General features: G+C 41.9%; 2 protein-coding genes across 3 annotated transcripts; one reads left to right on the top strand and one right to left on the bottom strand.

Moving 5' to 3' along the window:
- Nucleotides 1-287: 287 nt before the first annotated feature.
- arel1 (apoptosis resistant E3 ubiquitin protein ligase 1) lies at nucleotides 288-12,112 on the bottom strand. Of its 2 annotated transcripts, XM_069718524.1 has the most exons (22): nucleotides 11,562-12,112; nucleotides 11,048-11,269; nucleotides 10,592-10,760; nucleotides 9,321-9,541; nucleotides 8,566-8,637; nucleotides 8,199-8,425; nucleotides 7,805-8,042; nucleotides 7,532-7,701; nucleotides 7,209-7,389; nucleotides 6,826-7,070; nucleotides 6,620-6,697; nucleotides 6,392-6,533; nucleotides 6,174-6,295; nucleotides 5,976-6,051; nucleotides 5,744-5,853; nucleotides 5,473-5,652; nucleotides 5,014-5,139; nucleotides 4,392-4,521; nucleotides 4,207-4,265; nucleotides 4,034-4,123; nucleotides 3,782-3,957; nucleotides 288-2,573 (listed from the first exon to the last, which is right to left on the bottom strand). In XM_069718524.1, exons 2-22 carry the CDS (start codon nucleotides 11,193-11,195, stop codon nucleotides 2,471-2,473), a joined length of 3,063 nt encoding a protein of 1,020 aa, XP_069574625.1. In that variant the 5' UTR covers nucleotides 11,196-11,269; nucleotides 11,562-12,112; the 3' UTR covers nucleotides 288-2,470. The 2 variants fall into 2 exon arrangements, with proteins under 2 accessions (XP_069574625.1, XP_069574626.1); XM_069718525.1 differs by lacking the exons at nucleotides 9,321-9,541; nucleotides 10,592-10,760; nucleotides 11,048-11,269; nucleotides 11,562-12,112 and adding an exon at nucleotides 9,218-9,293.
- A 129-nt stretch (nucleotides 12,113-12,241) lies between these two features.
- fcf1 (FCF1 rRNA-processing protein) lies at nucleotides 12,242-14,153 on the top strand. Its single transcript, XM_069718526.1, has 8 exons — nucleotides 12,242-12,254; nucleotides 12,512-12,576; nucleotides 12,785-12,856; nucleotides 12,938-13,086; nucleotides 13,195-13,267; nucleotides 13,354-13,441; nucleotides 13,703-13,797; nucleotides 13,901-14,153. The coding sequence occupies exons 1-8, from the start codon at nucleotides 12,252-12,254 to the stop codon at nucleotides 13,947-13,949; spliced, it is 594 nt and encodes a 197-aa protein (XP_069574627.1). The 5' UTR covers nucleotides 12,242-12,251; the 3' UTR covers nucleotides 13,950-14,153.
- The last annotated feature ends 283 nt before the right edge of the window (nucleotides 14,154-14,436 follow it).

Genomic DNA, 14,436 nt, shown 5'->3' with positions numbered 1-14,436 from the left:
AAGTAGGACTTGTGGTCTTTTTGTGCCACATTTTGTGTCACATTGATATTTTCATGCCGACAACCCGAATACAACCCGAATACTTCGTGTCATGCAGTGAGAACATTTTCAGTAATGCAGTGTTCAAGAGATTCGTTATGTCGTCAACACCTTCACTATTTTGGTGTGAAAATTACCAAGAATACTGGACCGCAGTTTGAGTCTAAATCCAGCTGTAAAAAGGATGTTTGATCCCACTGCTTAACACAATCCAAATATGATGCCCAGAAATTGAAATAACTTTTTTTTCCCATCATTTTTTATTCCCCTAAACAAAGGACCTGCAGTCCAGAGAATCTCAAACATTGTTCAGCAGAGGCTTGCCATTAAAAAAAAACAAAAACAAAAAAAAACTCTCCCGTCTTCAAAGTCAGAGGCAAATATTTCACAATATCTACATTGGTAAAAGTCACCCTGGGGTCATCTAACCCAGAACTCATCCAAGCATAAAACACAGTAGTAGATGCTCATGAGAAGCCAAACATCAAGCAGCAACATAAAACTACGGGACAGACCTCCTTCACATTTCTTAAGAATGGTCACGTCACACATGTAATGCTTAAACTACCTTAGTGTCTGATAAATATGATCTCGGCATTGGTCTTGGCGCTGAAAACACACCCTTCAATGAAATATCTTCATTAGCACTTATAGCATTTTCAATGTTGAACATTGCACAACCCAAACACAAATCCATAACCCTTCTTATAAAGTACGTAACGCAGTCAAAGCTGAGACACTATATCGGCGCCCATGTGATTAATTCCAGCCTGTAAGACCTGCTGTCAAAGTGGGACGTCTTTGCCATTCGATAAGTTAAATCTCTAAGTGGCCCGAAGTCAAACGTTTCCCGCCGATAGCGAGATGTTGGAGTGAAGCTGCATTCAGAGTGCTCCGTGAGGATTCAAATCACAAATATGACTGAGAAAAATCACTATGAACATTTTCTTTCTGCTTTCAGTCTGAAACGTAACTTTTTCTAAATGCTGGTCAAACACTCCGACTGGCAGCACACGCTATTAACGTGCCTAATGATCATGTAAACTCGGGAACAGCGAAGGAATTACTACAAAATTATGAACGAAAAAAATGTGTTGGCTCAGGATACCGACAACATTAACAGCATTAAAAATAAATAGTGGTACAATAATATCATGAAAAACACACGGAGCGCATTCTCCCGCCATACAATGCTTTGCTTCAGACGACAGAGGACGAGGGAGTATATGGCTAAAGGTTGCAGGGTGGTCGGGGCTGGAAGGAGGCAACCATGAGCAAACTGTATGCAAATGTTTTACCACACGCGTGTGTGTGAAAACATACGTACATACACGTGTCAGAGGATACATAAGTGGCAAAAGGAGATTCTGAGGTAAACCTATAAAAGGCTGTAAATGAGAAAGTAAAAAGCATACAGCATATATAACAACATGTTTGTTATACGTGGGCCGTCCAACCAACACTCACATCCAGAGACCCCCTGCATGTACTAACAGAAACACACTATTATAAGTATTACCTATTACTGTCGACTACGTTCCTCTCACCTCTCTGCATACGATCAGAGGCAAAGGGCATGGATAAGGCAGGTTAAAAAACATAATGAAGACATTTACCACTCCAGAGAAACCTATTTCCAGCAGTATGGGTCAACACAAATACTGTTCCAAGACACAATAAGTTAAAAAACCATATAGAAACAATAGAAATCCACTTGGCTTCTTTTAAAACCTCCTTCATGTCAAACAGAAAAGAAAAAAACAACCTTGTAAATATTATATTAACGCTCAAACCCAACGTGCAAGAATAAAGAAATCCCTTCTCCGATGTCAATTCAAAAAGTAATGACATGAAAACCTATGTATGCACACTACTATGTACAGGGTTTGAAATAAAACAGTGATATTATATATTTACATACACGCATCAGTCCCTGATCGATTAAGGCCAAAGTGCCGTAGATGTACGTGTCACCCACATCACGTGTAGGCTGCTGTTGCACTTAAGTGTTCCTCAGTTTGCAAAATGCAAAAAAAAAATCAGTTATACAGTTTTGCTCTAACATCAGTTCTCTCTCAAACATATAAAACTAAGCAACCCTTAGCAATAAGAAATAAAAGTAGACCAAACCTTACTTTCAGCAGATTCCAGTTCCTTTTTTTTTTTTTTTTTTTTCCTTAAACAAAAGTGAGATATTTCCTGTACATACAGTATCATTGGAGTTCATATGATTGAGTCCCAGGTTCAGCACAGCCTTCTGGGACTTCCTGAAACGCTCTCTTATCCTGAGAGAGTATTTATAGGGCGTCTGGGAGTTTTCTCTGTCGAGAAGTCCAACTGGTAGATGCCGATGAATGCAGGGAACCAGGGCAGTGGAGCGGCGCTGCTCGCCCCTCGTACGAGTGGAACCACGGCGCCGGTGATGGCGGAGTCAGAGCATGCCGAAGCCCTCGCTGCCCTCACTGATGGCCAACTTCAGCATCTTGTGCAGCTCCTCGTAGGAGTCGTAGGTAGGGAGGCACAGCTGGTTAAAACTATACAGAGAAGAACCACAGACTCGGGTCATATGTAGATAAAGCATTCAAATATTCAGACAAAATCTGTCCCGAGACAATTTAACTTTTTTTGGTGGGTTTTTTTTTTTTTTTTATATGACTGCTGCTCGACTCTGCAGCAGTTTTGAAGTGATCTCCGGCGGGTTCAATGCAATTTGTGAAGTTCTGTGATTTTTTTTTTTTTTTTTTTTTTTGGGAGGGGGGTAACATGGTGGGAATTGACAAAAACTCAGTTAAGGAAAAATATATAGTTTTTTGTGGGGTTTTAATAACTACCTAAATAGGGAAAAATTCATATATAATGATGTCCTATGATGGCCATCGTGCACATCACAGAAATAGCTGGAAATATCTTTGTTTTCTTTTTTTCTAGTTGTTTTGATGATGAGAGCAGAGGTTTAAAAGACTTGTAAATAAGGAGTTACTGTTGTTGATACAGCATATTTTGTTCGGAAAAGCTTACTGTGTGCCACAATGCCTTCAGCAGAGTTTCTATTAAGTAAGCAGGAATTTTGGAAAATTAAAATCTCCCGTAAATATTGTCGAATTTGCTCGATCATAATTTCCTGGAGGGACCGCAAAATGCTGCAGGCCATCTAAACATCTGCAGATCGAAAAAGAAAAATATTCAATTTTCTTCTGTTGCTGGGAAATCAGATGAAAGAACCAACAATGACTTTACTGTAAGTAGTTCCTAACATGATATGGCAGATTCTTTTCTGCCACACGGATCCACAGTTGATTAAAAACACATTAGTGAGCCACAATGCTGCACTGACATGTTCCTTTATGAACACACACACACACACACACACACACACACACACACACACACACACACACACACACACACACACACACACACACACACACACACACACACAAGTTTATTTTACATACTTATACTTTTATATACCATCCTGCTACGGCCATAAATATGACACTGAAGGTGTTGCTTGAAAATGTCGAATTTCCCACCGTTTGACTGATATTTTTATAAATGTAAACTGTGCGAGCTGTTTTTCTTCAGTAGACAGGCTGGAGAGCCACAGACAAAGTTAACAAATCAAAAAGTACAAAGACCAACTAACACACAGCTTCTTTTGGTCAACTCACAGGATTCATCGACAATAAGAAAAGGATAGAGTAACACAAGCTTAATTAAACACATGTGCTCCTCTGCTCACCAGGTGTGTGCAGTGGGCAAAGTGCTGTGTGTGGGGGCAGCGATGATCTGAAAGGAGGGGCAAAGAGTGTTGAATCCGCCGGGAGGAAGCTGAGACGAGCCGGTGGTGAACTGCAGCAGACGGGCCAGCTCTTCCTGGGTGAAGCTGGACACCACTGCCCAGAACCACTTCATCACCTGTGGGTACAACAACATTTCCATCAGCCTCCTGCTGCTGGGAGAAAAGGTAAAGACAGAAAATATCAGGACACACTTTCTCTCTGAAGTGCCAGGAACCGCCGACAATCACAGCGTGAGCTTTGAAGTCCTGCACGTTTATATCACCGGTGCCGCACATCAACAGCTGAAGAGATGAAAAGAAAAGCACAGTTACCCAGAGGTGTTTTTAAAGATCCGACAGGATTTTATTACGGGCTTCACACGTACCTCCAACTCATTCTCATCGAATATGGCTAGCAGGTTTTCTGGAACCAGTTCATTCAAACCTGCAATTGATCAGGAAATTACACTAATTACGTGCACATTACCGGAGATCTCAAATGACAGGAAATGGCAAAAAAAAAAAAAGGGGTAAAATAAAAGGCAGTCTGCAGCTGTGCGAGTTTCCTTACCTTTGAGGAAGTGTTCCACCTCATCTCTCACCTGGCTGGCCAGTCTGTACTGGGCCAGCAGGTTCAGGTAATGCATCTTGTTTTCATTGTTCACAGCGATCTGAGCTCCTCCTGATATCAACTCCACCACCTGCAGAAGAGCACGAGCCACGATATGAATGTCAGAGAACACGATGTGGAACAGGGTCTCCAAAAATGACAAGACACAGAGACAGGGTTAGTACATTTCAAAGTTAAGAAACTGTCTTCAATGTGTGTTTGGATGTCACTCATCTGCCTGCTGATTTATAAATATTTAAGAATTTAAATGTTTAAAAAGCAGTTTGATGCAGTAACATATTTATGTAATTTAAAAAAAAAATTAAAAAAGGAGGTTGAGGAGTTACACAGCCAGCTATTGCGCAGAATTTTATAACGGAACAACAAAGTTTAAAAAGCGCAGTGGATGTCAAATACTAATCGTCCACGTTAATATAAACTCACCACTCCCGCTCTTATAAGAAAAATGAGATTCTTGCCAAACAAGCAATATGGTTTGTTTTGTTTGGTTTATTGCTCCTATCTGCTGTGAAATGACATCAGGGATAAAAAGGGGAGGTTCCTTTCCAAAGTGTTGCCTCACCTTCTCCAGCTGTCCGGACTTGCTGTACTTCTCCTCGGCAAACACCAGGTCCATTTCACTCACGTCATTGTTTAAGATGAAGCAGACTTTAGTTTTGTAGAACTCCTGGTCGTCCGTCTCAAAGTACTGCGTGTGGAAAATAAAACCAAAACACAGGGAAATGACGTTTTCAAATAAACACGGCATTTCATCTTGTCAAAGGGAGGGACACAAAAGAGGACTGGGTGGGCTTCAGTTTTCAGCTTTGAAATCTTAGTAAGTTGGATAAACAGCAAAACACTTGGGCTAATTTTCCGTGACATAAATAAGGCCAAGGAACAAATGAGGTTTTTTTGGCCGTGTGACGAATGTTAAAGTGATGAGATAGACCAGCTGACACCGGAGGATAAACAATGAAAACAGGACCTTCCAACTTCCGAGAGAAACGTCTCTTCTGTGGGAATGTGTTGTGTTTCATACCTTGTAGTTCATCCTGAGGCCAATGATCTGGGCCAAGAAGGAACGTGTAAAGCGAGCTCGCACCAGCTGTTTGTACGCTCCACCCAGAGCCGACTCGTACAGGCACTTCCCCACGATGCGACCCGCAAACTCGTACATCTTTAGACGCAAGTGGGGCGGCCTGTCGGCATTTGGGTGCACCTGGAAAATGAAGGAAGCTCTTTAGTTTTTTAAGCTTCAAGAGAACCAGTAAGCATTGAATGTGGAAGTGGTTAAAAAACGATGAACTCACAAGTCCCTGGTTGTTGTCGCTGAAGCGGGTGAACAACTGGTTGGAGGTATCAAAGAGGGTCTTACAGGTGAGCTCAAACCACTCCCGGCGAGGCCCCCCCCAGTCCAGAGCTGCAGAGACGTGACAAAGATTTTAGTTGTCTGGCCCCCGAAAATATATATATATTTTTTTTTTTAACTTATTACAAACTCATCCACAAGTTCACACAGTTATACTGAGATGTTTCGTTTACCTTCCTCGTCCTGAAACACGACCTCAAAGTTCTTACTCCAGTCGGACACGGAGAAGTTCCTTGTAGCTTTGAGCGACTGAACAATGAGAGAGTCAACGTCATCACACGGGTCACATCATTGGTAAGATTACACGCCGAATATTCCTAACGAGCATCTCATGAAACAGCTTTACAACACAGCAAGTCAGCAGCACTCACAGAATCTAGGATGGCGTGTCGAGTGATTTTGAGGCAGGTCTTGGTGCGAGGTCTCTTGGAATGGATGTGCCTGAGTTCACGTTGAAAGAAGTTCACCTTGTCTTGGAAGGTTTCAGATCCACCTGAAGACAATGTCATCAAATTACTGCTCCACAAAAAAACACATTTACTGAGTGTAACTTAAAGGTCAAAAGGAACCTAAATAGACGAAAACAAACCGATGTTCTTGTGCAGGAAGCGGATGAAGGTGGCAGCCATGATGTTCCTATCTTTGCAGCTGAGCTCCACAGGAGGCTGTATCCCATCATCTACCACTAGAGTTAGGTACTTGTGAACCGGGTCAGGACCATAATAGGTAAACTGAAAAAGAGAGATGACGACGAGCTGTGAGATTAAGTCGAAGTGACTCCTTCTCCGGGATTTCTCAGACATCTGCTGTGCTTTACCTTCGTTCCTGGACACACTCGAAAGGTGAAAAGGCGCCATGGAATAATTTTCAGATAGAATTCCTTCACGGATAGTTGCTGTTCAACAAGAGTCCAAGTCAGTGCCGTCGTACATTAGTTATTCCCTCACAACAGATCTTAACTACATATATTCACAAACATATTAAACCACTAACACCTAACCATTATACATGCCAGTCACTGACCTTTGGCGATATGTAGCAGTAGACCTTTTTTGGTTTCTTGACCTTCTCCGGTTGTCCCTCCACAGGAGAGTCATGCTCATCCTCCTCCTCTCCCATGGAAGGCCTCCTCTGGGGAGTCAGCAAAGAGGAGGCTGGTAACTGCCACGATGAACTGCTGTAGTTCCCACTGCTGTAAAGGTATGCCTCGAAGTAGATGCTGATGCCTGGAGTGGACACATTCTTCTCCACACAGGCCTTTTCATTCTCTGAAAAAAAATGCAGTGAAAATACGAGTTTTAGACTTTGAGAAGACAAGCCAAGTATACCGAAAGGTAAACTGCACTTCCAGGCCATTTTCTTTGGAGTACTGTTTTTTTTTTCTTTAGCATTTGAAGGCTGCTCACCACTGAGAACAATTATGTCAAATTCGCCGTTGCTGAGCGGCTGATCCTTGTAGGAGATGCGGGCCCGGAAGCAGCCCGTCTTCCTCAGGGTCAGTCTCAGCAGAACCTGGCACTGCTGCTTGTTGAGTGCAACCGACTTACTGTAGAAGTCCTCCAGGCTGTCATCATCCACAGTTCCTAGCTGGAAGAACATGAAATGTGAAATGAATCACCAGCTCAGTTCTGCTTTACAGTAAAGAAATGCTGGTTTTCATTTCTACAGTCATAATCAAGAAAAGAACAATCAGATGACAGCATGATAGGTGACAGAAAAAGGGGCTTACAGAGTGCACATGGACGCTGTAGTTGGCTTCATCTGTGAGAGATGTGGAGTTACTGGTCGGGTTTCCGTACTCGTCCCTGGGCTCTATTTGCAAAGTGTGCTGCTGGCCGTTTGTTAGCACCAGAGTGGAGAAATGGTAGGCGATCTTAGTTTTGGATGGAACAACCGTACCTGAAGTGAGCAAGAGAACAGAAAAAGAATCCACCAAAGTAACGACTTTGTTATGACAGTGTACATAGGGTGAAAGTTGTTTACATATCAGTTATAGTCATACCTGGCTGGAATATCTTGTAATAAGGGCTGTAGGCCACATTGAGGCCACCCAGCTTGACAGCAACCTCGTAGCGTCCGGCTTTGCGCACCGTGAAGGCCACTTTGACCACATTGGACTCAGGTTCTTGCAGAACCTCCTGTGTAACAGGGATGTCCAGGGCCAGTTCAATGTGGGTGATGTTGACCCTCAGTCCCACGGGCCGATGGGCAGGGAACGGCTGACCGTTCTTATAGAACAGCTGAGAAGCAAAAAAAAAAGAGACCAGAGAACAGACGAGTCGATTTATATAACTGAACAAATATTGTTACTATTGCTCCATGCATAAGCCACTTGTCAGAAAGTCAGCTGGACAAGAAACAACAGATCCACTACACTTTTAGCCATCCATCATCACCTGCACTCTGAAGCTCATAGTCTGCCCCACTTCCTGTGGTTCCTTCCAGTCCCATGACACCTTGCAGGAACGTGGGTCCAAGTAGTTTCCCCGGACGTAGTCGTAGATGCTGCGGTCACCGCGTCGCCCTGGATCCTCATTCTGCAGAAAGCTGACCACTCTTGCTGCAAGCTCACAGAGGAACTTGATGGTAAAGACAAACGCTATGATGGAAACAGTAATTCCACCTACCACAAGAAGAAAAGACAAAAAACAAAAGTGGTTGGAAGATGTAGAGCAAACAATAAGGTTTGATACATACGTAAAACCACTTCAGTTAAACAGTCACACAGTCAAGCCAAATCCAAGCAGCGATCACTGGACTCACCAATCACGTAAAACATGAGGTCCCTTATCAAGAAGCACAGGGCCACAGTACAGCCAAATATGAGAGCTCCCGCTGAAAAGACAAGTGGAAAACATCACAATAAATTATTAAAATAAAAACAATATAATGGGGCTGCAAATAATTGAAAATAATTATTTTCGTTATTCATGAACACGTTCATTTTTTTTACTTAATCAATCAGCTTTTTAGTTTTTAAAATGTCCGAAAATGGTGAAAAATATCAAGTAGTGTTTCCTGAAGCCCAAGTTGCAGCTTAAAATCCCTGTTTTGCCCCAATGATGAACCAAAAGATATTCAGTTTAAGATTATGGAGGACTAAAGAAACCAGAAAATATTCACATTCAAGAAGCTGAAATCAAAGGATTTTTAAAACGACTCAAATAATTGATTATAAAAACAGCTGGCAGGGAGGGTATGGTTGACCATCGGGAAGAATCTCTAATTAGTGATATCATTTATTTGTTTTAGATTACGGTACATTTCTCCTCAGTGGTAATGTTTTTATGAGAGAGAGACAGAGACATGAAGCAACACCAAACTTCTCCACTACAACACTTGAGCTACATTCAAATGATCTGTGACTCTTGTAATAACAACATCTTTGAAAACACTTAGCAACAATACAATCTACCTCATGTTTATGTCTTGTACTTGAATGACTCTTGATCCTTTGCAGCTGTGGAAAGCAACCAAAAACTACAACCCTCTACAGCCATTAATGACGCGAGCCTCACCAAACGACCACTTCTCATTCAGACGCCTCTGCGCGAGGCTGTGCACCAGCCGGATCTCGTAGTCCTGGCCCCGACTGCCTCTGGAGGTCTGGAGGATCTTGACGCCGGTGGATAACCTTATGTAGTCTTCGTAGTAGTAACCCCAGGCAGCTAGAGAGAGCTGCAGCTGACTGTCAAACTGAGACAGATCATCCAGATTCCTACAACCCAAGGTCTTCAGTCTGCAATTAAAAGTACGTAAAGAAGATGATTTAAAGGAAGGGTCAAATTAAATAATTACTTTTACTTTTTTTCCTGGAACTTTTCCGTTACTGTTCAGCGAGCGAGACCGGCTTCTCTACCCGCCCACAAAGCAAACACTCATTTATGTGGAACTTTGCCCGAAAGGAACCTGTCATATCAGATAAACTTGTCAGTTGTGTCACCAGGAAGAAGTTAGACCGTGTGGCATTTTATTCAGCTACACACTCATCCCGCCCTCAATGACTCTAGTTCTCTAATAAGTAACGAGAGGCAGACATAAGTCTGCAACTTGAACTTCCTCATTATAGTATATAAAGGAGAGCATCTTCGGTTTCACTGCGGTTAGTCACTTTTGAAAAGCTCAGCCAAAATTATGTGAGGAATGAAATTAAAGTCCAGTGGATGAAAACAGGGAGGACGGGACTGACAGCATGACAGTCACGACCTTGAGAAATGTGATACTGTTTCAGACAGTCTTCATTTCAAACCCAATGCTGTGCATCTCTGAAACACTGGTGACCTTTAGGAACATTTCAATTATCTCAAAAACGATCATTGTTTTGGTGCGGCAAAAACTAAACTAATCATAGTCTGTTCTGTTTGTAACGTTCGAAAGCACCCAACACACACACACACACACACACACACAAACATCTGCAATGCTACAGGGTCTCACACTTAGAAGACTTTTTTTTTTTTTACTGCAGTGACCCTCTGAAAGACTGCAGCCTCCACAGCTCAGTGTCAGCAAACTCAGCTAACCATGAACGGTGAGGCTGCCCTCAAGTGGACATAACTAAAGAGCCTGTGTTAAGCAGCACGAAACATAACCTCATAACCAATTCAAGATATAAAAAAAAGAAATGAAACCATGCCGGGGGAAAAAACAAAAAGAAAGAAAAAAAGACATTTATGAAACGCCAACAAGTAAGCGGTTCCTCCCAAAAAAAAAAAAAAAGGGGGAACGTTGCTCATCAATGCGTGCCGGATTAGTGTATCTGTTAAATTGAAGATCTTTCATTTCTTACGTTTTGTAATAGTGCTCCAGGTTCTGGGAGCAAAGCCACTCCTGGAAGGCAAAATCTCGCAGCAGCTGGATGTGAGCGTCTGCAATTTCCCTCCAGTGCTGCTGTTCCTTCACCACCTCTTCCAGACGACTCAGTACACTCAGACTCAGTTCCTCCAGAGTCTGCACATCTGGATGACACATGAACGGCACATCAAAAAACAAAAACAAAACAAAAAAATCCCCCTTGCTCCTAACAGCAATCAAATAAAATGAAATGAGTAATGGCCCCAGCACAGCCATAAATACAATTAGTGCTGTGCCTTCAGCTTTAAATGTTCAGTGTTCAAAACAACAACAACAAAAAAGGTTCAGGGTTGAAGCAATAAGCAATTACTGAATCAAACATACAAACTCAAATTGTCCTCGTGCATATCACTGAACTTGACTCCAGAACCACCGACTGTGATCCACTGACCTTCAAATAAGTGCTTGTATTGGGAGAGTCTATGTCCTTGGATCCATGCCTCAATCTGACTCTCTTTTCCTTTCTTCCAGCGCACTTCCCAGAAGAAGATCCACAACACTGAGCAGAAGAGGAAGGTCAGGAAGAAGCGGCGGTCCATCAGACCATCTTTCAGCCTTCACTCAGACCCCTCCGATGCTCACAGGAAAAAAAAAAGAAAGGCCGTCAGGTCACCTGCAACGGAAAACAAAACCTTTTGTTTTTGTTGTTTTTGTTTGTTTTTTTTGCTGAAAACAGCTGGATCATAAAAAAAATAAAAAATAAAAAAAAGTCTTCAGCAAATATATTCTTGTAAGAAACACGGTTCAAAAAGTCTGGACGTGGTGAGGCCGAGGTCAGCTGCGAACTGCCAAGTAAGCGTGAATATTTAAGGAAGTAAATGTGGAGAATAACATGACGTGAAATCCACACAGCTCTGAAATATGCATGAACAGTTTCGGCTGAAGAAAGCTCATAAAACTCTCACCGGCCTCCGTTTAGCCAGAAGAAGCGATTCGAGTCCGAGAAAGAAGTCTTAATGAAACTCTTGACTCCTGTCCTGCGGCAGTCTGCGGCGATGATGAGCTGCTGCGGTCACAAACAAACAACTTCTCTCCCAAACGGAGAGTTTCAAGCTCAAAAAGTTCACCGGGCAAAGACGTTCAGAGGGCAGAGAGACAAACAAACCCGGCCGGTAGCGCAGAATAACCCGGTAAACCGCAGCATCTTCCGTTCCCGCTGGTCCCACCGACCACCTGGAGCGCTCAGGTAGAAGCTAAATGCTAAATGCTAACAGCTGTTCCTGGCGGTTACAACACAATGCTAATGTAGCTTAGCCAAGTTAGCCAACAAACGTCGCCAAAACCTGCTGTTTTTTTTGTTGTTGTTGTTTTGTTTTTTCCCCCTACAACACGCACACGTTCATAAGACACCGTTTGCAACCGCGCGGCTAACACGAAGCGACGTTCCGCAAACGTAAAACTGCAATTATTCCACGCTTTCGAGACGCTGCATCTACCTTCGTCTGTAGCGCGTTAGCGTAGCAACCGGGAAATGCGCAGGACGAGACGTCGCGGTTTGATGACGTTGTCGCGTTGCTACACGAAAAAGGGGAGAGAGAGAGAGAGAGAGCGCGAGCGTTCCGGAGCTGTTAACGGAAATAAAAATAAAATAAAGCATGGTATGTAATTTCACCACGGCTGATTTTGATAATTGTTTTTTTTTTTTTTTTTTTTACATTAAAGCTTTTAATTTTGTATTTTAGTAATTAGTAGAAGATCGTCAGCGGGCACCGTGCTAGGTGAACGTTAGCTCAGTTAGCCTCGCCAGCTCATAGTTAACACGTGCTACGATTTTGATAAATATATAAATATATACATCTATATATATATATATATTTATATCTTCTGAGTGTTTATTGATCTTTTCCAATTGCAGGGGAAACAGAAAACCAAGAAGTTTGCTGCAATGAAGAGAATGATAAATCTGAAGGATAACCGGATGTGAGTTTTAATCATTACTTTTATGTTTACCTGATAAAACCTTCTTCACTTTCATTCCCCCTTTTCCGGATCATCAATCTACCAGATTGTCATTTTATAAAATAAACCAAACCAAAGCACTGAATTATGTGCAGGCACAATAACTGTTTTGTTTTTGTTTTGTTTGTTTTGTTTTGTTTTTGTTTTTGTTTTTGTTTTTGTTTTGCAGCAAAGGGAAGGAGCGTGCTAAAGCGAAGGAGAAAAAGCAGAAAGATCCGTCTGAGCTGAAGGAGAGAGAGGTGTAGGTTTACCACCCGGCGGCTCAGATTGGCTCCTGAACTGCTTGTTTTCTGGCTCCCTTGACTTGTTTTCTTCCCTGCAGGCCAAAGTATCCATCATGTCTGTTCTTCCAGTACAACACTCAGCTCGGCCCGCCGTACCACGTCCTGGTCGACACCAACTTCATAAACTTTTCCATCAAGGCCAAGCTGGACATTGTTCAGTCTATGATGGATTGTCTGTATGCCAAATGTAAGTGCTGCTGCTCAACGGTGTGATGATAATAATAACGTGTTATAATTTCACAATAGAACAAAACAATCATGTGTATATATATATTTTTTTTTTTATCCACTGCAGGTATTCCATATATCACAGACTGCGTGATGGCTGAGATTGAAAAGCTTGGGATGAAATACAGAGTTGCGCTGAGGTACGTGGACATTATCACCGGGGACAGGAAATGATGTAATTTCTCCGAATAGTTTTGCCATAACAATGTTTTAATTTATTTTGTAGGATAGCCAAGGATCCACGGTTTGAGCGCTTACCGTGCGCACACAAGGGAACGTATGCTGATGACTGTTTAGTCCAAAGGGTGACGCAGGTAATATAGACTTCAATGTACACACACACACACACACACACATACATGTGGGTCTTTAATTTGTGATGAACACTGTAATGAGAAATGCCTATTTGGCATGCAAACATACAGCAGACACAGTAGCTCGATAACAAACAACGCGGAGGCAGAATTTCACTGCCTGTAAAACCAGCTGCTGGTAGAAAAGTCACCGTTGTAGTAAATACATTTTTCTAAATGTATAGGAGATAACCAATTAAATAAATAAAAAAATGTCTGCAGCACAAGTGCTACATCCTGGCTACTGTGGACAGAGATCTAAAGAGGAGGATCAGGAAAATCCCTGGAGTGCCCATCATGTACATCTCAAACCACAGGTAACAATGCTCCAACTTTAATTTGAAATGAATGGCATCTTTGTGTCTGTTTGTGCTTTTACAGATTGTTTTAAAATATTTTTTTCCTATTTTCCAAATGCAGGTTTAATATCGAACGGATGCCTGATGACTACGGTGCTCCAAGGTTTTAATATCTCCACAACTGAGCTGGCCCTGTAAATAAGACTGAAGTTTCATGTTGATGATTATTTTTCTTTTTTTGTATATTAAAAAAATATTGAGGTTTTGAAGTTTATTGTGGTGATACTGATCAAACTGCAAATTCAATCCTGTTTGGTTATTGTGAAAAAAATTGAGTGTTTTTCCTCAAATTAAATAAGAGTTTTTGAAATGCATGTTGGCTTCAGTCCTTTCTTTCTTTTTAAGAAATTGATTTTTAACAATTTACAAAGTCAAACAAGAACAAAGAAAAGGATACGAATGGAGACCAGTGAAGTAACAACAACAGGTGCAGCAGATAAATTGATATTTGTGTGCATCAGATGTCCTGCAGGATCCACGTCAAAGGCGTACAGGGATGTTTGCTCATTTACTATAGGAAATTAAAATTATTATAGTTTTAATTTCATCCTTAAGAATGAAGCTACATTTCCTCTCTTCTCCACAGCACCAAACACG

The sequence above is a fragment of the Brachyistius frenatus genome, unplaced genomic scaffold, assembly GCF_029030835.1.
Source record: "Brachyistius frenatus isolate BFR_SWC_R1_liver_20210118 unplaced genomic scaffold, ASM2903083v1 Contig_193, whole genome shotgun sequence".
Classification (NCBI taxonomy): Eukaryota; Metazoa; Chordata; class Actinopteri; family Embiotocidae; genus Brachyistius; species Brachyistius frenatus.
The sequence above is the reverse complement of the archived record's forward strand: the minus strand, read 5'-3'. Positions and strand labels throughout refer to the sequence as shown.